This window comes from Sarcophilus harrisii, chromosome 1, assembly GCF_902635505.1.
Source record: "Sarcophilus harrisii chromosome 1, mSarHar1.11, whole genome shotgun sequence".
Classification (NCBI taxonomy): Eukaryota; Metazoa; Chordata; class Mammalia; order Dasyuromorphia; family Dasyuridae; genus Sarcophilus; species Sarcophilus harrisii.
Window position 1 is genome coordinate 622,531,398 of NC_045426.1, and position 24,623 is coordinate 622,556,020.

At 36.8% G+C, this 24,623-nt stretch overlaps 1 protein-coding gene and 1 long non-coding RNA gene across 3 annotated transcripts in view; one reads left to right on the forward strand and one right to left on the reverse strand.

Moving 5' to 3' along the window:
- Nucleotides 1-19,875, reverse strand: part of LRRC6 (leucine rich repeat containing 6) — a 99,342-nt gene extending 79,467 nt beyond the window's left edge. For both annotated transcript variants that reach the window (XM_031947210.1, XM_031947209.1), the window contains exons 1-2: nucleotides 19,771-19,875; nucleotides 719-886 (exon numbers count right to left, since the gene is read on the reverse strand). In XM_031947210.1, coding sequence (XP_031803070.1) covers nucleotides 719-886; nucleotides 19,771-19,780 — 178 coding nt within the window. In that variant the 5' untranslated portion in view covers nucleotides 19,781-19,875. The remainder of the gene's footprint in view (nucleotides 1-718; nucleotides 887-19,770) is intronic.
- A 171-nt stretch (nucleotides 19,876-20,046) lies between these two features.
- LOC116420698 lies at nucleotides 20,047-21,453 on the forward strand. Its single transcript, XR_004231100.1, has 2 exons — nucleotides 20,047-20,638; nucleotides 21,385-21,453. It is a non-coding gene; the product is annotated as an uncharacterized LOC116420698 (long non-coding RNA).
- The last annotated feature ends 3,170 nt before the right edge of the window (nucleotides 21,454-24,623 follow it).

Genomic DNA, 24,623 nt, shown 5'->3' on the forward strand with positions numbered 1-24,623 from the left:
TCATAAAGTCTGTTGTAGAAACCATATGTAAAACCTCTTCTATTTAGTAGGATGAACCTATCCTGGCATAATCTTTGAGAATTAGTCACTTTCACACTATAATGACCCATCTGAATAGAGCTTTAAAAAACAAATAGCTCATCTTAGTTGCCTAATAAATATTTCCTGCTTCTAATCAACTCCAGTAATAATTTCTTCCCATCATTTCCATCTTTATTTGGACAATAAACACAATAATAATAATAATAATGATGATGATGATGATGATGATACAGCACTTTGTGACAAAGAACTACAACCATTTCCAGTAATCTTCCACACCTCTCCCAGTTCCTTCATGTTCCCTTGGCCTAGAAGAGTAGAGTAAACATTTGGCTAATCTCAGGGACATATCCTTTTTAATTGCTAAACTTTCTAGCTAAGTCACATGGAGTCACAGCAAAAACTCAAGGTTACAAATTGCCAAATGAGATACACTTCATTTTTCTACCTTTGTAAACTCTCTGATGAAAGATATGACATATAGCTGAGCTGATTAATAGATGGTGAAGAGAGATCATAAATTCAGCAATCAATCCCTGAATAAAAGAGTTATCTTGACTTGTACTTTGAGCTATCTTTTCTAGTTCTACATAAAAGATTGATGCTTCCTTTGAGAAGGATTTTTAATTCAAAAAAAAAAAAAAGAGAGAGTGAGAGAGAATTACCCAAAACTTACCAATTTTTGCAATGAGATTATTTTGAAGGTAGAGAATTTTTAAATCCTGACACCATTTGTCAACATTTTCTAGTCTTTCGATTTCTTGTTGGTGCAAGGAGAGTTCCTCCAAGGAAAAAATTTCAGAGTCATTATGTTCTGCATTTCGCCTAATAAGATCTTCAGTAACTGAAAAACAATTTGTCATAATTATACATATTTCATTCAAAATAGCCTATTGTTTACTGATTTATGAAAGGAATAGTTTATTCTTCACCTAGAAAATCAATTTTTTGCCCTTAAAAAATTCTCAAAAACATGCACTATAACAGTATTAACATTTAAGTTCGTAATAATAAGGTCCAAATGCCCAACAATTATTATTAGACAGTGTAACATCTGTGGGGCAAGGGAACATGATACCATCATCATCAGTCAATTATTATTAAGTATCTACCATATGCCTGGCCAGAGAAGCAAAGAAAAGCAAAAGGCAGTCTCTGATTTCAAGGAGCTCACAATCTAGTATGGATTTACAAAAAATAAAATATGCAGGATAATTTGGAAATAATTAATAGAGGGAAAACATCAGAACATTGGGGGGGGGGTTTCAAGAAAGGCTTCCTGTGGAAGGTGAGACTTGAGCTGAGACTTGAAGGAAGCCAGGAGACAGCAATAAGAGTTCTAATGTAGGAGTATGGCATCAGGAAACAATTTGTAGGAAGCATAGCAAGAAAACTAAAGTGATTGGAGAGCAGAGTACACATGGTGAAATGGGAGAAAGTGTTTAAAGTGTAAGATAAGGAAGAGAGAAGGGATGAGGTTAGAGAGGCCTTTGAAGAAAGGACAAAAAGTGTGAGGGTTAAGAAAAACCCAATGAATTCACCCATCAGTCAATCAGCCAGAATTTTTAAGCTCCATGTGTGAGGCACTAAGTGCTGGGGATACAGAGAAAGGTAAAAACAGAGGCCCTGTCTTCAAGAAGTTAACATATTAATGATGGAGCCAATATGAAGACAACTACAAACATAAAAGATGTATTCAGAGAAAACAAAAGGTGATCTCAGGGGAAAGATATTAACAATGGAGGTTGGGGAATGGTGAGATAGGAAAGGACTCTTACATAAACTAAGAGTTCAGATGAGTCTTGAAGGGAGCCAGAGAAGACATCAGGAGACATAAGTGAGAGCATTCCAGTCATGGGAACAGCCAGCAAAAGGCAAGGAGATGGGATATGGAAAGTCATGTCGTTCAAGAAATGAGCCCAGGGTCATTGAATAAGAGTGGTGCAAGTGCAAGTGCAAGAAGAATGGAAAGGTAGAAAGGTGAAGGGACTTTTAAATGTCAAACAGGATTTAATATTTGATTTTGGAAGTAACAGGGAGCCACTGGTATTTATTGAGTAGATAAGTGATAATAGTCAGGTCTGCCTTGTTGGGAAATTACCTGGAGCGAGAAGAGATTCTAGAAGGCAGAGAAAAGTAAGCAAGAAGGTTATTACAATAATCCAGATTTGAGATCACAGGAATAGATGGGTTAGTATGGTAAGTCTACATAGGGAGTTGAAGATGGCATCTAGCATATTGTGAACTTGAGTAACAGGCAGGATGAAGATACTTTCGACGGAAATGGGGAATTTCAGAAGAAGGGAGAATTTGAGAGGAAGAATTATGAATTTTTTTCAGGACAAAATTAACTTTAAATATTTATGGGACATCCAATTTATAATACTTAAAAGGCAACTGGTAATGCAAAACTGGAGGTCATGAAAGAGATTAGAACAGGATAAAATGATATGAGAATTATCTAAGGAGATGAATACTGAATCCATAGAAGTATACAATATCACCAAGGGAGATAGAATAAAGGGAGAAGAAAAAGGGGATATAGACAGACCTTTAGAGGATTTCCATACTTAATGGCTGTGCCTTAAGCAGTGGTTCTCAAATTTTTGTTCTCATAATCTTTATACTATTAAAAATTATTGAGGACCTGTTCAGTTTTTTTTTTCAATGTGGGTAATATTTATAGATATTTACCATGTTAGAAATAAAAACTAACTTTAAATTTGAAGACTCTCTGAAAGAGTTTCAGAGATCTCCAGGAATCTCTAGATCACACTTTGAGAACCACTGCCTTAGAGGAAGATCCAGGAGATAAGATTGAGAAGGAATGGGGAGGAAGAGATCCAGAAGAGAACAGTCATGAAAAACAAAAGAATAAAGATGAGAATATCCAGGAAAAGAGAATCATCAATCATGTCAAAGGCTACCAACAAATCAAGGATGGGAGAGGAAGGCCCTTGTATATTGCACTTAAGAAGTCATTGTAACTTTGGAGAAAGCATTTCAGCTGCGTGATGAGGTCAGGAGCCAAACTGCAGAAAGTTTAGAAGAGAATGAGGGGAGAAGTGGAGACATTGATTGTAGACAGATTTCTCCCGAAGGCCAGCCACAAAAGGTAGGAGGCATACAGAATGAGAGCTAGCACAGATGGCCAAATTAAGGGAAAGTTTTTTCAGGACAGAGGTAGGAGAGGTGGATGAGAGAGAAGAGAGAGTGGTATGTAGGCAGTAGGGAAGTAGGCTACAGAGAGAATGAAAATCAGTGAGAAAATAGAGAGATGATAGAGGCAGGGTGGCAAGCTACTACAGAGAGGCTGGATTGGGTTAAGGATAGAGATGGGATCGTCTTGGCAAAAAGGATCATTTATTCATGTGAGATAGATATGGGGAGAAATAGTGAGTAAAAATCACTGAGTAATAGAAAATGAGGCAGCTCTCAACAAATGGTCTCTATTTCCAGTTGAGTATTAAGCAGGGTCCTCAGCCATGTGAGGCTTGAGGTGGGATGAAAAATTTTGGAACAGCTGCTCTCGTGGGTGAGATAGGGAATAAATTAAGGAGGTATAAAGGACTGCCTTTATTACAATGAGGACTCAGTTGAGATTATATAACAAATTTGGAAGGGATCTAATCAGTATAATTTTGCTCAGTAACACAAATAGGAATAAAGATAGAAGATTGTAAAAGTAGTTCAAGGATAGGGCTTGGCAAGGTAAGATCTGGTACAGGATAAAAGGACAACAGACTCCAGGATAAAAGATAGTATAAAGTTGAGTGAGTTCATGAAGTGTTCTAAATGGGGAAGAGAGAAGATTTTAGCCAATGGAGGGATGACAGCCTTGGAAAGAACTGAAGACTGTAGAAACCCGACATCGAGAATAATGAACAAGTTTAGTGGTCACAAGGCAGAGGGAAAAATAGAATATTAGAAAATTATGATCCAATAAAATAGTTTCAGAGTTAATGTACATGAAAATGAATACTTCTGGATTATAGGAAGACCAAATATATTACCATATCAGTATGTAACTGAGATGGAAAAGAAAAATAGATTGTGGGAAATGAGTGAATCGAGGAACTGGGAAGTTAAGATATTTGAGGGAATATCATCATGTATGTTGAATTCCTCTACAACCAGGGCAGGAATTGGGATGAGAGAAAGACTATGAATGGCCACTAGATTCACTGAAAATGGAAGGAGAAGATATATATCAGCTATCAGAATCTTGATTGGAGGATAAATATGGATTGAGTGATCCTCAAAGAGGATTAAGTTACTGAATGATGATCAGGTAGTTGGAAAGTCTGGATGGGGTAAGGAGATGGTAATTATGCCAGAGTAGATCAGGAAAAGTATTAATGTGCACTGAAGATACCATTGAGATTGAACAAGATAAATTTGTAACCAACTTCTTCTATGTGCAGTTAAAATGATTTCCTCCAGCTGCATTTAGCAGCATATGAATAGGAATAGAAAAGGCAGATGATATGAATAAAGATAAGTAAGGATAGGACAAGGAGACCAAAGAGCCAATGGTAGAGAATGACCTGGGAGTTGGATCAAGATGACAGATTTGCATGGAGGGCGCTCCAAGGAAGATGCATTATTACAGATGTATGAAACCATAGTGATGATTCAATAGACGACTAGGAACACTCCCAAATGTCAAATGAAAGAAAAGCTAACTGGATCAAGCTGTTGCACCAGTTTGCTTACTACTACTGGTGAGTTCTTATGGCAGACATTAAGCATGTTAAGGAACTCCTTTGCCTTCCTGCACAGGAATTGTCTTCAGTACTCTAAATCTTATTAAACTGGCAATCCTTGTCTCAATTTTCAGTATTGACACTTTCAACTGGTTAAAGGGGCTATGAAGACGAGACTGGCCACACCCCACTACACTAAAATATAGCACCAGAATGGCACTGGTCCAGGAAAATAAAAAGTGATTTGATTGGTTTGGTTTAGGTCTGGATTAGTTTTTTGATTTTTTTTTTTTTTTGGCTGAGGCAATTTGGATTAAGTGAATTGCCCAGGGTCACACAGCTAGGAAGTATTAAGTGTCTAAGGCCACATCTGAACTTAAGTCCTCCTAATTTCAGTGTTCTATCCACTGTGCCATCTAGCTGCAGTTTTTGATTTTTTTAAAGGACCCACTGAAACGCAAGACAAAGCATTTCACAGATGATGACAAGAATCAGAACATGAATGATATTGAGATAAATATTGACAACAATGGAAAAGATAAACTGACAGAAATTAAAAATGCTATATAAATATAAAAACACCATATTTTCCATACTTTAACATATTTAACATGTATGTAACTACCTGCCATCTAGGGGGTGTAGGGAAGGAGGGAAAAAGTTGAAACATAAGTTTTTGCAAGGGTCAAAGCTGAAAAATTACCCATGCTTTGTATATAAAAAGCTATACTTAAAAAAAATGTTTTCCAAGTTTATAAAGAAAAAAAAGGGAATACGTCTCAAGTTTAACAAAATTTTTACTTATCACTTTAGAGTTGACACTGAAGGAAGGTGGATAAATTGAAAGGTACTATCAATAAATAGTTAAATCATCTTAAAATATTTCAGAAACAAATGAAAAGGGTAATAAGGTTTAATAGTGCTTTGAGAATAACTTTATATTATTCCTTAATTATACAAGATAAATAAAAATTACCATTCTCTTATTTTCTATCTCTATGAAAAGAATAATATATCATAGAGTTTAGAAATAGCAATACTGTGACAAAAGGGCAGATGTTGACTAATCAACAGCCAGCTATTTGGACCAAGTACTACAGGTCATAAAACTATAATTTTGATTAGATGATCTTTAACATAATATTTGGGGTGGAGAAACCTTGAGGATAAGGTAAGTATAATAAAGAGTTTGAATAACCATCTACTATCTTTACTACTCCCTTGACTACTGTAAAACAAAAAAATAAAACACTGCCTTTCAGAAGATCTAAACACTAAAAATCATTGTTCTGCATGACAACCTGATACAGCTCCTTCATGTACTTAGTTATGCTAGAGTACAGTAAGGTTATGGATGACTAAGGGAAAATGAAAATGCAAACAGAAGACAGGGAAAAGAGACAGCATTTTTGGAAAATATTTATGTTCCACAGATACAGGTAGTATGAGTGATGAAGATCATTTGGATACAATTTCTCATAAGGTTTTAAATTCTAAAATTCATCTCACTTCAATATCAAGGTTTCTACATAGAAGTTCATCTACTAGGAATAATATGGATAATTAAGACTATTCTTATATCACTTCCTAAAAGCTCCAAGGGAATACTAATCCAGCTCTAAGATTGATCATATAGAGAATCTGAAGCATTATGGAGTATTCCCCAGTAGCCGACTTATAACTGACAATTTTTTTCTTACTAATGTTCCATATAGCTCAATAAAGTTCTCAGAAATAAACAGCCTTCTCAGTACTGGGAATGATTCAAGATTAGTCAAAATCTTCTAGGGCTGTTGTCTTTGGAAATATATTTTTATGGGAATCCTGAGATGGACCAGTTTATTCAAAGCATCTGTTTACTCAAAGAGTGGGGTCAGAACAAGACTAATTTGAATAACCTGACAACTGGTTGATTAGCTATCAATTTGTGGAATAAGGCTTCTCAAGAGGTTTCTTGTGAATTCCCTATCACATTCACACACAGAAGTAAATGGTGCTGAGCAGCAGTAATTGTTGAAGACTTGAGAAAACAAAATCTCTGATAACCAGAAAAGAGCACAAATCTGCAGATTTCACAAAGACATTAAACAGTCACTTAACACAGCAGGAAAAAGGCCACATAACAGCAGTAGTAATACATAATTAAAGTAGATTAAAAGAAAATGGAAAATCACAGAGCAAGGTAGAACTCTGAAAATCTGAAATTGCCCACTGGTTCTAAACTGTACTATATTAAGCCAGAGCTTTCTGTAGCGTACCATTTTACAGCACCTCAGAAAATTGTTTCACAACACAGCTTCCTCTGTAGTGGCAAACATTAGTTCTAAAAACAGATTCTGCAAGAAGAAATATACCTAAATACCTACATGGAATTGGAAAATGACAATATTTTATTCTGCAATTTTAATCTGAAAGCATTTTACAATTTTATGTCTAATTTAGATCAGTTACATTCTTTAAGAAGTATTGTTTTCATAAATTATTTTAACCTAATTTTTTTCAATTAACAAAAATCTTTTTTCCTCTTCTACTTCTTCCCATTGGAAAACAGAAACAAAAACCAAAAACCCAAATTCTTGTAATTGTAAAATATATTTTACAATAATAATAAAATTGTAAAATTTATAGATCAAGCAAAACAAATTCCCTCATTAAACATGCCCCAAAAATGTGTCTCATGTTGTATCCTGAATTCATCACCTTTCTATCAGAAGAATAAATCCTTCTAAAAGCTATTTTAAATTATCTCCTAAAAGTTATTAAACTTTGTCATTATTAGGCATATACCCCAGACTTGTATGTACAAAAACATTTATGGTAGTTCTTTTAGAGGAAGTGAAGAAGTAGAAACCAAGGAGTATGCATCAGTTGGGGAATTATTAAGCAAACTGCGCAATATGATTATAAAAGAGTATTATGCCGTAAGAAATGATGGAAAGTTTCTCAGAGAACCTTGAGAAGACTTGCATGAACTGAACAATTTAAACAATAACACCAAAAAGACAATTTTGAAAGGCTTTTATAAGTTATCACAATTCCCTTCTTCCCAATCAATACTTCTGAGAGACCATTTAGCCAAAGATCTCAAAATAACTAGCAAATATTAATTTGAACTCATGGGACTGTGGTAATAGAGGTGATTACTTAATGGACAAAATGGAGACAAAACAAAATAGATTTTAGAAAAGGTTTCATTAAAAATATACTATTGAATTTCATTTTTTTTTCTTATTTAAAACATCAAGGCCCCCGGTCACATATGGATCCAATAAAGTCACTTAAAATTTGCCCTGTCATAATCTTCCTTACTTTCATGGATTTACTTAAATAAATGGCAGGAATATTAGGAGTACTCTCCCCTTATATTTAGCCCTTTCAGCAGAGAGTACTATTGAGAAATCCAACCCAACCTTATTATAAGAGGATTAGGGCCATTGACACTTGAGGGTACAAAAGAGAGAAAAGATGAGGAAGGTGTATAGAGGAAAAGGAGAATTACTCAATTTCTGCTCTTTGGTGTTGGCTGGACCCTAGCTACACCAGTTTTAGCATATTTCAAAAGTGCACCCCCCTCAAGTCTGCCAAAGATCCAGTGGTTTTTAAGTGGGGGGGTTAGTGTTCACTCCCTCTTATTCTCTACACTCAGTGGGAAATATAAGTATCATAAACTGTACTTATTTGCTTCTTTAAAAAGAGCCAAAGAGAACAAAGAGAAAGAAGTTGCAAAGAAAAGACTCTCAAAGCTTTGAGATGGTTCAGTTTCACTTTCTTGATGTGGGTATTGAAACAGCATCCAGTTTTATATTTCAAAGTACCTAGTTCAAAGATCATGGTTATTAAGTGGGTTAGTTTCCTCTCTTTATTCTCTACACTAGTGAAATATAAGTATCATAATGTATCCATTTGTCTTTAAAAGACCAAGAGAACAAAGAGAAGTCCCAAAAAAGACTTCAAAGTTTGAGATGGTTCAGTTTCACTTTCTTGATGTGGGTATTGAAACAGACTATGTCAGCCTTATTTGCTGAATATAGTTAAATTTACTTATCCAGTTTATTTTACCTATGTATTTATTTATACTACATATACTATGTATCATTTATCCATTTGTCCAGTATCATGAGCAAATGAGATATCCCTAAATAAGTCTTCCAGATAATTGAGGCAGCCGGTTATCTAAAATGAGATCAACACTTTCTAGTTTTCTTAAAAATCTAAAGCTGAAGTAAATTTAATATATAAATATATGTATATAAATATAATTAAATATATATGAATAAAGAAAATATATATTATATATAAATTATATTTTCATAAATATAATTTATAAATCATAACATCATATATATATATATCATTAACATTTCAATTATATCCTAGTAAACATATTAAATTATTTGTTTTCTGTTCTATTGAAGTGTGTGACATCATCTTTCTATAAATTAAGTCTTTTCCATACTTTTCTAAACTTAGTCAAATTACTTTTCCTAATCTATTTTAAATTCAATTACGTAATATTAATAGTTTGTACTCTATATATTTTTCCTATTTCTATTGAATATTTTTAGCTTTAACTTTGAGGTGAAAATTAGCCTTTTTTTCCTAATCTATTCTTGATCATCGTTATTATGTTTGTCTCTTATTTCCTATCTCTATTGAATCTTCTGCTTTAGTTTTACTTGCTACCTGGCCTTGCTATTATTACTTAACCTATCCTCCACTCCAAGGATCCCTCCCTTATCCTCTTCCCCTATATTTTCCCTACCTCATATCATGCCATTCCCCATTAATCTACATACCCTTCTATACTCTTCCATCATTCTGTTCCTTTTTTATGTATAAGACTTTTATATTAAATTTATATTAAATTTACAAGATTTTTATACCCTTCTAGATATATGTATTTCCCTCTTTAACTCATTTCCAATATGAATAGGATTTAAGAACTACTACTCCTTCTCCCCATCTGATTGATCCCTCTGGATCAAATCTTATTCTGCCACTCATTCATATAACATAATTACTTTTAAAAATTTTTCCTATAGTTTTGAGAGTCACAACATACTTTTCCCCCAATCAATCTTTTGAACTACCCAATTATCAATGAAAATTTTAGACATGTGGTTTACATTTCCATGTACAAAAGGTAAACAGTTTAACCTTATTGAGTCCTTTGAAATTAGTCTTTGATGTTTATATTTCTCTTGGATCCTATATGTCAAATTTCCTATTAAGTTCAGGGTTTTGTTTTTGTTTTTTGGAGTTTTTTGGCAATAAAATCCTGGCAATTCACTGACTATCTTTTTTTTTTCATTTAGGATTATGCTTAATTTTGCTGGGTATGACATTTTCAGCTACAATTCCATTTCTTTTGCTCTTTGATATATAGTCTTCTAAGGCCTTCAGTCTTTTAATGTATCCACTGCTAGGTCTGCCATACCTGAAATTTTTTTTTCTTGTTGCTCATAATGTTTTCACTTTGACCTGGAAGTTTAAGAATTTGGCAATGATGTCCCTGTAAATTTTTCTCATAGAATCTTTTAGTGGTGATTGGTGGATTTTTTTCTATTTCTACCTTCTCCTCTTGTTCTTAAACTTCAAGACAGTTATTTCTTGTATTATTGTACCTTCAAGATTCTTTTGTTGATCAGAGTTTTCAGGTGCTCCAATTATGTTTTTTCTTTTTGATCTGTTATATATCTGTTGTCTTTCTTATGAGATGTATCATATTCTGTTTTGTTTTTTATTATTTCTTGGTTTTTTATATTTTTATTTATATATTAATTTATATTATATCATATAATATATAAATTTATCATATGTTATATTTATATTTTCTTGCTCTTCACTGGCTTCTCCTTGCCCTGTTCTAGTTTTTAAGAAGTCATTTTCCTCAAGACTCTGGAATTCCTTTTCTAGTTGGTTGACTTTCCTTTAAAAATCTTGTTTTTCTTAGATTTTGTTTTTTTTGCTTTGCTTCATTCTCTCTCATTGGTTTGTAGTCCTTTTTTTGAGTTCTAGGAATTCTTATTGGACAGATGACTATTTAATGTTACTCTTTGTAGTAGGAAAGCCTTTTTTTAAAAAATTTCATTATCCTCATGTGAAGATGAACCCCAGTCTTCTCTATTCCCATAGTAACTTTCTTTAGTTGCGCTCTTTCTCCTTTGTCTTCTTACATTATGTATATGAGTATGTGTGTGTATATGTATATATGTATACATCTATATATATATGTGTGTGTGTGTATGTTTATGTATGTATGTATATATTTATTAAGAGCTTTTTAGTATAACTCCCTTTAGTCCTGGGGTAGCAGGTTGGTGCCTCTGGACACTTCCTCTCTGGCCAGGAACCCCAAACCAAGAGCTCCTTCTCTTGTAAGGGTCCACAGCATCGCTGCCCCACAGTGTCTCGGCCCTCACGAGCAGCATCTCCACAGCAGAGTTGGGCTTAGCACTTTACAGCAGGGGTCCCCTCAGTCTTTCCGTATTCAGATGCCCCACTTCCCACACTGCAGCTGGGCCCCAGGGATCACCATTTGCTGGTTCCACAGAGATAGCCTGGCAGTATTTACCCTTCACATGGGCCAGTGCTCTGTGCTGGCATCTTTCTTTGGATCTTCTCCCACTGTCCAAGAGAACCACTGTTCTGCCCCAACTCTGATATATTTTTAGTGCTCTGTGTCCACCCTGTGGCACAATTTTATCTTGTTTGTGAAGAATCTGAACAGCTGGGAATTTTCTGACCTACTCTGCCATTGTCTCAGAATCCTTTAATATTTTGTGTCTTTGAGTCCTTATGTAATATTTTGTGTCTTTGAGTCCTTATGTAATTTTTTTTTCTGTTTTCTCATTTCAAACTACCATTTATGACCCAATGGCAGATTTGGATCTTTACAATACCAAGAAACACTTATTTGACATTTTTAGGTTTAGTTAGAATATACTATGCCTTTTATATACAACAGTTGCCTATGGGCATATAACCCATCCTCTGAGGGTCTCCCAGCAGCTCTAAAATTAAGTTATACCTGAATTGCTAATCTGCCTCAAATAAGGAATTTCCACATTAGGTGTTCCCCATGCTGATGAAAACACTGGACTGAAACATTTTTTTTTTTTTTAGTTCTTGTCAGGAGCCCAAGGAAATAAAAGGGTTTTCTTTAATTCACATATTAATAAACAAGTATTGCTAAAGGGCCTTCTATGTTGTAGGCTCCTGAGGGCAGAACTGAGTGGAGAACCAAGACCTTGAGGCCATTTCAGGACAATACAGCTACTGTTCTGACTTCCTTACATACACGTATGGATCTATAGTTGACAGCCTTTCCCACCTGCTCATGCTAAGAGATTCTGAGCCAGGGCCTCCCATAAAGCTTACAAACAGATCCCCCACATAGCTGAAATTTCTATGACTCTGTGACTCTCTGAAAGCTATCCAAAATTGTCAATTTGTGACCAACTCAACTTTTCCCCTGACCACACATATTCTTATCTTAATCCTTAATGTTATCTATTATCTTACATCTCATGTAATATGCTGTAACCTATTTTATAATCACCAATGGAAAAACATTGCCTTTTGGGTCATCTGAAATTTTGTATTTTGGTTTTTCTCAGTTCATGGAATTTTCTGACACAGTTATATAGCAACATCAGAACATTGGTTTGCCTCTCGCATTGATTTCTTAAAATTAGTACAGAGAACAAAGTGTTTTCTTTTGCTAGAAACCTCACTGTATTTACCTAAAATAGCTTCATTAGACGACTAGGTAAATTACAAAAGGGAACAGAAATTTTCCAGTTTGGAGCTATTTTAAAATTAAAAGGTGTTTTCAGTATTGTGTGAAGTTACATAGTAAAAACAAAGGCAAACAGAATTACATAAACCTGTAGGAATAATTTTTGTAGATCAGATTATATTTTAACATCCCAATTTGACTATTAATCCAAAATGTGAATTATCTTATTAATAATATTTTTTAGAAAATACTTGTGTTTATATTCTAAATAGATTATCTAGAAATACAAGATGTCCCAAAGGACTTAGTAAGAACTTATCAACTTTTAAAGCTTTTAAAACAAACTGTTTTAAATGGTACAGTGAATGGAATACCAGCCCTGAAATCGGGAGTATCTGTGTTCGAATCTGGTCTCAGATATATAATATTGCTGTGTAATTTTGTACACGTCACTTAACCCCAATTGCCTCACCAAAAAAAAAAGAAAAAACATAAAACTGCACTAAGGTTTCTTGTGCATTGCACAAGAAAAGATATCTTTCTTCTACATTCATTGTCCACTAATAAAAATTCTTATACCGTGGTCACTAAAATTGAAGGGAGCAATCATTATGGAGTAGGCACCCAATTGTATCTCCAACCACTGATCATGCGATTGTTAGGCAGATAAGTCCTTAGACTCCCTGGAATATCAGTGTCCCCTTCCCATGCCATCATCCAGGGAAGCAACCTTAGGAAAATTCAAGCTGGCAACTGCCTTCACAGGTGCTGAAGCCACCACTGATAGGTACAAAAATACAAGTTTTCAACAGAACAAATGATTTAAACAGAAATGGGTACTTTATCCATAGAAACACTAAAATTACCATCAACATCACTGCTGTTCCCTCGGGCCCATGGGATCTTTCCATTTGAGTTCTCCTTTATGAGTTGTTTTTAGACTCATTAGAGTGTGAGCTCCTTGAAGTCAAAGACTGTCTGCATAGCCCCAGAGCTCAGCACAGGGCTTTACACCCAGTAAATACTATTCTTTTTTCATTCATTCACTTATAAGCACTAGATAAAGTATTATGGGAGGTTAGTGACCCTCATGATCATATGTTTAAAAATGAGCTGAAACACAATTCTTCCATTGCTGCTAAGAACCAGAAAAGTGAAAAAAGCTGACAGGTTTTGTTCTGCTTTGCCACTTTTCCTGAGTCTTTTCTCCTTTCACTGCCTCTGTATCAGAGAACTGAAGTGATTTTATGAGTGAGAGCTTTAAGGAAACCTAAAAATCCTCTAGTCCAAGTGGAGGTGGAAGAAAACAGAAGCCTTTAAGACACACAAGTAGCTAGCATCAAAAGTGGCATATGACCTCATTCCCAGTGATCTCTAAAGTCTCTTCCTGCTCTAGAATTCCATGTTCTTAGTTCTCTGATCAATTACTCCCTTCCCAACTGTGTAATAGCTTTATAAAATAAATAATATTCTCATTTTATAAGACCAGAACTAAATAAATCTGGTGAAATGAAATAAATCACACACACACACACACACACACACACACACGTGCACAAAAAAGCACAGGAATCACATATACATCAAATTTCTTTTTCTTTCTTTTTTTTGGCTGAGGTCATTGGGGTTAAGTGACTTGTCCAGGGTCACACAGCTGGAAGTGTTAAGTATCTGAGGTCCAATTCGAACTCAGGTCCTCCTGACTTCAGGGTTGATGCTGTATCCACTGTGCCACCTAGCTGCCCCTCACCAAGTTCCTATCATCACAGATTGAGTCAATACTAACAGCACTCAAAATCTATCCTCCCTCTCTCTGTCTCCTTCCCTAAAACTCAAACTTCAATTTGTAAACAAAAGATAAAGGAATTCTATAATTCTATTTTCTGTTGTCTGTGCTAATTCTGGCCTAAAAATTAGAACCTAGAAAACACAGGTGGTCCCATCAGCCAGCACGACACCATCCATACACAATGATAATGAGGTTGGTGCAGGTATTGTCAGAGCTAGCTCAGGTTTTTGAGGTTCCCTAAATGTGGGATATAAGAAGTATTGGACTGTCTTCCAAACTGAAGGTCTACAGGACCATTGTGCTGACTTCATTGTAAAACCTGGACAATCCACCAGCACCATGCCAGGAAACTGAATAGCTTCTATTTAGATTGTATTAGACAGATTCTGAAGATCTCCTGGCAGGATAAGACACCTACACTGAGATCTTTACTAGAACTAAATTGTCAAGCATTCAAACTCTACCACAAAAGAGAACAACCTCAATGGGCTGGCCACATTGTTCAAATGTCCAATGTACATTTGCCAAAAAGACCATTTTATGAAGAACTCACCCAGGGCAAAGGCTAACAGGTGGTTTGAAAAAACAATACAAGGACTCTCTCAAGATCTCTCTTAAGAACTTAAGATTTGATTTATGACATGGGAGACACTGGCACAGGACTGCCCAGCATGGCATGCCCTCATCAGAGAAGGTACTATGCTCTTCTGAGCAAAGCAGAATTGAAGCAGCTCAGTTCAAGAAGTTCAAGCTGTGCAAATTTAGAGAATACACCCAAAGATTCACATGAACTAGTTGTGCTTAACTTGTAGATCTTTACAAGCTTATATTGGTCTGATCAGCCACAGTCCAAAGCACTGTAATTTGATTCTAACATAGTGTTATCATTTTGCTCCTCTTCAAGAACGAAGAACAATAACAAAGTAACCTGAAATCAAAACCTCACAATATAGAATATAACCTATTTTCAAAAGTAAGAGAGGTATACTGAAAGCCATCAAACAAATGGAGAGGGAATTATTAGTTAAATAATTATTTTTCATAAATGACTCCTATGTATTAAAAATAGAATATTAATAATGCAAAAAATATATAAGACATGCTTTTATTCCTGAAAGGAGGATAACAATGAATTAAGTCAAATTAGCATACTAAGATAGGGCCATGCAGACTTCTAAACCTCCTCAGAGAGAAAGGAAATGCAACGTTGGCTATCACTCATGCCAATCCAAAGGGCAGGCTTTTAGCCACATCTTCTTCCTATTGCTCCATTCTCCAAAATAAAAGATAATGGATTTAGAGGTAGAAAAATATCTATCAAATATAACCCTTCATTTTATAAATGAAATTTGGCAAGGGGAGGGTTACATGACTTGCCCTTAATCACCTTACTTGTAAGCATCTTAGATGGGATTTGAGTCTGGCTACTCCTTACGCTCAGCTCCTACTACTCTTAGAGAGCCAACAGGAGTATGGAGGGGGGAGAGTCAAGAAGGCGCATCTCTTCTGTTGCCAAGAGGGGAGAACAAGATTGATGTGAAAGACCTCAAAAGGACTGTCCAAAATCCCCCCACTATAAATACTGGCTACCATATGCTCCTAGTCATGCATTTTTTTTGCTAAAATCTAAACCCAATTCCTTAGCTTCTCACCAAATGTGAGACAACAGCTTATCTATACCCAAAACCCCATTAGCAAAAATCAGTTCACAATAGAATGCTGGCTCCTGGGTCCAGTCTCCACGATTCACTAAAACATACAATTTTGAATCAAGGTGAATACACTAATAATAAAAGAAAATTCAATCTGTAAGCCAAAGGAGAACAATCCCAAACCAACTACTAGGGCCTAGTGAGGAAAGGGATGTCCGCTTTATTCAGATAACCAGAAGGCATCCATGCTAATACTGTCAAGGACAGAAGAGGCAGGAAGGCCTTGTAACAGAAAGAGAAAAAAGAGACTAGGCCAAGAGATGGAGGGGTAAGGCTGGAGCAAAACTGAATGTTAAGTGACTAGAAAAGAATGAGCTGGAAAAGAAATAGAAAAGGAAGGATTAACAGTGCTAGAGAACAGAAAGGCACTGAAATAATCAGAAAATAATATGGAGAGGGGGAAATAGGAGATATCGTAAGACTGTCCAACTCCAACTCTCAGGTATGCTACTTAACAGCCGGGTGACTTTGGGTGAATCACTTCTACTCAATGAAGGTACAAGGAGTATTTGATAGAGATAACTCTGTATCCAGGAATCCATCAAGACTAGAGTTTTAATCTCAGCAATGCTCTGATCTTAATAGCATAGTGTCTAGAACAAGGAATGTTATGGTTCCACTGTACTCTGCTTTGGGCAGCTATGTTTTTGGGAAAGCACTGGCAAAGTATATTGTATCTTGGAGAAACTAGTGAAGGAACCAGAAACCATGGCCAAAGTGGAATGTCCAAATAGGAATTCCAAATAGGAATTCTCCAAATTTTAAAAGACATCCCCATTTTAAAGTATGTGAAAGGCTGTCACAGATGGGGGCAAGATAGGGAAGACTTAGGAGAGAGGTTTCAATTAGCCTTACTTTGTTTGGCCCTAAAAAAATTAGGAGAAATGGATAAAAATTAGAAGAAAAAAGACATTTTGGCTCATTGTATTTTAACAGAGCTTTAAAGAAGTAAAATGGTTGCTCTGTATGATACTGAGTTTTCCAAGACGAGAGTAATTTAAGTACAGGTTGAAAGATCACTTGCCACGGACACTTGGAAGGGATTCCTTTTCAGGGCTAAGGCCTCTTATAACTATGATTATTCTATGATTCTATGACTTATTAGTATATTAAAACTGAGCAAGCCCTCAAACTTTATATTAAAACTGAGCAAGCCAGGGTTTCTTTTTTTCCACAAGTAACAATATTACTCATGTTGTAAGGCTCAAATAAAATGATGCAAGCAAGGTAAGTACCATACAAATGTGGTAGGTTTGTGTCCATTAGCATCATGATTAAAAAGAGTAAAAGAAATGTATTGACATGGCTGATCAAATTGCAAGTGCTGTACAACTAGAAAGGACAGCTGACACACTAAATGATGAACACCCAGAGATTCTGACAGAAGACAAATGAGTGGCCAAACTGAATTTTGGCCAAGGATGGTGGCATGTGACTGTATTTCCTGGAGGAGGCTGAAGCTGGTGGATTGACTGAGATTGGGGGTTCTGAGATATAGTAAGGTTAAAAACGTAGTCTGTCTGGCAGTTCTCAGGAACAGAGGGTCACCAGGCTGCCTGAAAAGTAAACTGGTCCAGGTCATAAAAATGGAGGTCTAAGCTTCCATAGCATTCAGCATTGGGTTAGGTCATAAGTGGCTGAATTTCTAGCCCCTTTGAGATAATCAGTTCACAAGCATGTATTCCTAAATGCCTATTATGTGCCATGTACTACTCCTGGAGATAAAAGGAAAGGCGAAAAACAGTTCATGCTCTCAATCTAAAGGAGCAGACAATATAGGAGGCCATCACCAATCATCCTAATCTGTGTGTTGCCACTGGACTCCTGATGACTCTGGAAGAGTCCTTCCTCACTTAAATACAATTCACTTGCAAGTCAAGATAACACTGATGTCATTGGTTCCCTTCAAGAACAAAGAATTAACAACAACGTACATTTGACCAGGAATGTACAAATGTACAAAACACATGCTGGATAAATTGGAAATAATCATAGATGGAAGGCAGTAGCATTAAAAGGTTTGTAAAAGGCAGAATCTTAGCTGGGACTTAAAGGAAGACAGGGAAGCCAGAAGATGGAGATGAAAGAAATGGATTTCTAGGCATATGAAAATGTGAAAATTCAGTTAGGAAATAGGGTCTCAGTTCCTCCCCCTGTAAAATGTTGACGTTGATCTAGACAGTATCTAAAATGTATTCTATTTTATTTGTAGTTTGGTTATTTTTTACCTATCCAACTTTTCATGACCCCTTTTGGGGTTTTCATGGCAAATATACTAGAGGTTTTCCATTTCCTTCTCTAGCTCATTTTACAGGCGAAGAAACTGAGGCAAACAGGATTAAGTGATTTGCCTTAAGTCACACAGCTAATAAGCGTCTGAAACTAGATTTGAACAATCAGGAAGAGAAGTCTCCTGACTTTGGGCCTTATGTGCATCAGGTCCTAATTAAATAAGGAACTAAAATAAATAATAAATGAGTTGAATTGCAACTTCTATACAACAATCCTAGTTCTGCCCCTTTGGGACCAAGCAAAATAATTCTGATCCTTCTTGCATACCATCCCTTCAAAACCTGGGTTCTCTTCTAAAAACGCAGTTCTTTCAATGGCATATTCTTTAGTGCCCTATGAGACCTTGGGATTTTGCACTGGAATCTTACAGGCTCTGTAATCTAATCACCTCATTTTTGAGATGAGCAGAATCAGGCCTGAGAGATCAAATCACTTGTGCAAGGTTATACAGGCAGTAAGGAGCAGTATCATTGAATCCATGTCTCTGGCTCCAGATTTAGGGCTCTTTCCATCACACTAGTAGGCTGCTGAGCTCACCCTCAAACCCGGAGCCTCTAATTCAATAAGTATTAAGTTGTTGTGATGCCAGGAGGGGAAAAAGAAAAAAGAAATAGTCCTTGCCCTAAAGAGATGAAGAAGGAGAAGAAAGGGAAGGAGAAGTGATGGATGAAAAAAAGAGGTAAAGAGACCGATAGATTGGAGAAGGAGGGGAAAGGAAGGAGAAAAGGGCACAGGGAAGGAGATGGATAAGAACGGGGGAAAGGAAGAAGGAGGGCGTATGGAAGAAGAGAAGGAGAAAGGAAAGAAGAGAGATGGGAAAAGGGAAGAGAGAAAGGGGGACTGGAGAATAGAAGGGCAAAGAGAGAAGGGAGGAGCACAACGGGTTAAATTAAGGGGAAGGGAAGATTTTTGGAAGGAGAGGAAAGACTAAGGGAAGGGAGAGAGGGGAGAGAAAATGAAGGAAAGGAGGAGAGAGGGAAAAGAGTAGGAGAAAGATGGAAGTGATGAAGGAGTAAAGATTCGAAAGGATTAGAGAGGAGTGAGAGAGTGGGCGAGGGAGGAGGATGGAGGAAGATGGAGAAGCGAAGATGATGAAAAAGAGGAGGGAGAGAGAGAATGGAATTGACAAATGTAAATGGTGAGAAAGAAAGAGAAGGGAAAAGGAGGGAGAAAAGATAAAAGCAGGGGAAGGGCAGCTGGAGGAAGAGGAGAGGGAGGGAGAGAAAAGAGGGGAAAGGAAGAGGATGGAGGGAGAGGGGAAATGGAAGAGAGAGGAAAATATGATGGAGGAAAAAAGAAAGGAGGGAGAGAGGAGAGAAGCCGGGGAAAGGCAATTGGAGAAAGTGAAGAAGAGAAGGAGAGAGGCCGGAGCCCACCCTTAAGGGGCCGCCCCTCCCACGAGGGGCACGAGGGGGGAAAGGAGGTCCCAGGCCTTGGGCCCACAAAAGCTAGGCAAACGGGAAGGCTAGGCTCGCGGGAAGCGCTTACTCCGGCCCATGGTTCAGCTCCGACTCCGCCACCCGCTTCCAGCCCGTTCAGCTCCCTCGGAGGTTTTGTGTTGTGGTCCCAGCGTTACCGTGGAAACCGTAAACTCTACGGTGGCTGTGGAACCTAAGCTCGTTATTGGAGCTCGATGGCGGGAGGGAAGGGAAGCAGAAAAAAGGGGAGAAGGGGAAGGAACCTGAAAGTGGAATTCTAGATTAATTTCTTAGTTGTTGACCGGGGGGGGGGGGGGGGGGGGGGGGGGGGGGGGGAAGGCCCCAAGACATATAGTACAGTGATGCTTAACCTTGCATGCATGAACTTTTTTTTTTAATTTTGAAAACTAATTATTTTTCTTGTAATCTTAAGTATTTTATTTTATTCATTTAAAACATGGGGTTCCTGGATTACCAGGTTTAGGACCCAGATTTAGAATCCCTGACCTGGTCCACCATCCTGATTTTGCAGATAAGGTTGTCCCCTGCTCAGTGTTACCCAGGTAGCATCATTCCAGCCTCCTGGCTCCAAGGCTCTGCTCTTTCCTCTGCACCAGAGCATCTCCCAACACCAGAACTAAGGGAAAAACCAAGCCATGGGAGGAACAAGGTGATGGCAAAAGCCACACTCCTTTCCCTTGGGAACTTTTAGACTATGAAGATAGGAGGGTCTGCTTATCTACGAAGGACCTCAGCTACACAAGCATTATGCTAGCCTGGCACAGACTGGCTGGCAAGGACACACAAGGAGTCCAGCTTGGGGTGCAACCACAAATTATGTCAACTCAGGGAAAACTTCATCCTTGACACATCCAGGGCCTCCTGCATGTTCTGGGTCCAAGATTTCTAAAACTACAACTCAAAAAGATAAGATCAAGGTACCTCTTAACAGCCCTTAACACACTCCTTAAGATTCAGCTCCTTCTGGAAGTTTTCTCCTAACAACCCCATTTGTTCTCCAGTCCAGAGGAAAGAACAATGGATTTAGAATCCAAGACAACTTTGTTTTACTTGCTCATCCTTATTTTATAAATGAGGAAACTGAATTCCATAAAGAGAAATTGGCTTTCCCAAAATCACAGGATTCACAAGCCATAGACTGAGAATTAAAATCCAGAATCATTATTATACTTTCCATGCTACCTCTTCCAGACGCCATGCCATGATCAAAGGAAATAGATCAATAGGAATAGAAATGTAAGAATGGATCCAATTTCACACTGGTATCAATTTTGAGGATTCCCCCAAAAAGACAATTAGATATATCTCTATTCTTGCTTTTGGTTGTTCTACATCTTTTTCTAGCCCTCAATTGCCCTCTAGTGACCGTTAATAGTACTACCCCCTACCTGGACCACACCCTTGGTGTGCTGGAAGCAGCCATTATAACAAGCAATTATACCCACGTTTTCCATTTGATTGATTATTCATTCACTCAGTAAGGTCTGCAGAACAGCCCCACAATGTCAGTCTAGCAGTTGCTAAATCCTGTCTACTCTGCCTCCATAATATCTGTCCTTTCCTCTACTAATGTAAACTCTCTTACTCCACTACTGTAATAGTCTCCTAATTGGTCTCCAAGCTTCCAGTCTCACTCACCTTTTCCAATTCATCCTCCACACAGCAGACAAGATAATCTTCCTAAGACAATGAAGCCGTTTCCCGTGAGGACTTCTCTGCTGTATAAAAGAAATAAAATACATGGTTCTTCCCTTCAATTACCTTAAATATTAATCTTTTACATTTGTATAGTGCTTTTTACATGTCTTGGTTAGACCCTGAAGGGTAAGCCTTAGGAGATACTATTATCCATTCCGATTTTAAAGGTTAGAAAATAGAGACCATGCTTACAAACTGTTTGAAATAAAAGATGTTTTAGTGTTTGCCTAGCTAGCTGTGATTGGAGAAATTGACTCTGAGAGTCAAAAATTCAATTCAGCAAGCATTTATTAATCACTTACTTTATGCAAGGAAGTACACTAGGCACAGGGATCACACTGAAGCAACCTTCAATGAACTTCCATTTCATTGGAGGTACAACATGTATACAGATAAATATAAGGTTATTTGAGGAGAATGGAGGTCATTCACAACTGGGGTGATAAGATTTCACAGAGCAGATGGCACCTTCGCTGGAATTTGATTCCAAACAGATTTCAAAAAGGAGAATATATTTAAGAATCACAGATACATTCTTCCCCCTTCCTCTCACTTTTCTGAGCTGTTTCAAAACCCATAAAGGATATATAGGCAGACACACACACAGTCCCTTGCTTTTTTCCTCTGCCCTCTCCCCTGGCCTGGATCTCCCAGATCTCATTCAGACTGCCTGATTACTTGGATGAGATGGGAATCCCCAATTTTTCTGGTGAGATGGCAGACTGCCAAGCTTTACCATCTGCCCTGCTCATTCCCTGAAAACCATCTCACACCCCAGTGCTTCCTTACATACACATAACCACTCTCATATAACCTGCCAGATACAACCCAAAGATCCATCTGCCCTGAAGTTCAATTTTCTTTTATGTGTTGCTTCCCCTTAGTTAGAGTGTGAACTCCTTGGGAGTAAGGAATGTCTGGCTTTTTCTATGTCTATCCCAAATACTTACCATATAGTATGCACTTAACAAATGCTTTTCCTTCTTTCATTCATTTCAGTCATGAAGAATGGATTGTAATACTGCATAGAGACTGTAGATAACAATAACTAGTTTGAGATTAGCTAGTAATTCAGGTTACCTGGAATTTAGAATGGATGATAGAAATAAAATGAACTAAGCTTGGAGAAGTGTAGTAGAACTACATGATGAAAGCCTGAGAGCAGGTAGGTGGCTACTACAATAGTCAAGAATATAAGTAAAAAGGGTTTGAACACATTGGATGTCTATAAGGCTACAGAAAAAGACATGGATGCAAGAGGTGTTGTAGAGATAAAATCAGAAAGGTTTGGCAACTGATAGACTGATCGGTGTACTTTACTATAGTATATAATATAATTAGTAATACCAATAATGACAACAACAGCAACAACAATAATAATAGCTTGCATTCATATAGCATCTACTATGTTCTAAGCACTATGTCAAGTGCTTTACAAATATGAACACATTTTATACTCAAAATAACCCTGAAAAGTAGGTATTGCTATTATCCCCCATTTTGCACTTGAGGAAACAGAAGCAAACAGGTTAAATGATAGAATGTTAGCTAGAGATCCTAAAAAAAATCAACTATAATATGAAATTTTTTTATATGAGAAAGGAGAAAGGAAATAAGAAAATAAATAAATGTCAAAAGCAGTTAGGAAAAAGCAGAGCTGGAATTCAAACTCAAGTCTTCTCCCAAGAGAGAAATAGAGCTCTTTCCATGAGACCAAGCAGCCTCTCACATATATATTTGATCAAAGACAAAGGAAGTGGGAACAGAATTCAAATTCAAGACTTCCAAATCCTGAGTCATACCAACCCCCTCTGCTTTTGGACACACCAATAAATCATAGAATTTACAAAAGAAGCTGCTTAGTGGATAGTGCTCTCAGAAAGATCTGAGTTCAAAACCTCAGATACTTACTAATTGTATGATCATAAGCAAGTCACTTAATCTTGGGCTCAGTTTTGTTGTTTTTTTAACTCTGAAATGAGGATAATAAAATTACCTATCTCCAAGGGTTGTTAAATAGATATCAGTAAAATACTTAAGATAGCACCTGATGTATACTTAAATGCTCATTCTCTTCTCCTTTAAAAAAAAAATTCAGGTGAATATATAACAATATACTCATCGAGGGCAGCTAGGTGGCGCAGTGGAGAGAGTACTGGGTGTGGAGTTCGGAAAAGCTGAACTAAATCCAGCTTCAGACACTTTTTAGCTGTGACTCAGAAAACTGTTTAATTCTGTTTGCCTCAGTTTCCAAATGAACTGGAAAAGGTAATGGCAAACTATTCCCAAAAAAACCCCAAATAAGGTCACAAAGAGTTGGACACAACTGAACCACCGGACAATAACAACAAAATTGAGGAAAAATTCAAAGTAATAAAAATAATACTTCCAATAGTAATATCAATACTGAAAATATATACACCAAATGATGTAACACTCAAATTCTTGAAGAAAAAGTTAAATAAATTATAGGAGGAAATTGGCAGTAAAACTATACTACTGGAAGATCTTATACTATGTCCTAGATACTGTGTATATCATAAGCTCTGTGGAGACAAAGAGAAAAAAGACAGTTCTTATCCCCAAAAAGCTTTTTTTTTTTAATGGAGAAGACACCACACACCAAGAAACTGAAAAGTAAGGGGATGTAATGGGAAATGACTCCTCTTGGTAACATAATGGAGAGTCCAGCACAGCCAGGTAGGAAATGAAAAGATGGTTAGAATGAATGCCCTTCTTAAATGGAAGAACCAGGAGGATCAATTCATTACATCATCATCCAGGTAAAATGGGACCACGCATTGCAGCAATTTGAATGAAGAAATTTTATTTTATTTTATTTTATTTTTGGCCTTTTATTTTTTATTTATTTGTTTATTTTAATAGCCTTTTATTTACAGGTTATATGTATGGGTAACTTTACAGCATTAACAATTGCCAAACCTCTTGTTCCAATTTTGAATGAAGAAATTTTAAAAAGAGGAAGTTTCATGAGTTTCTTCTACACATTTCAAATCTTTCAGTTGATGGCAAATACTTCTGTCAATAAGTACTTATGGAGTAATCCTGTTAGCACACCAGAGAAGGTAGAAAAGAAGCCCCCATACAAAACCATATGTCTCAAAGAGAGGTTAGCCATCTCTTCATTTCCTAACTACCTTCACGTTCCAGGAATCTCTTCATTCTGCAAGATTCACATCAGCC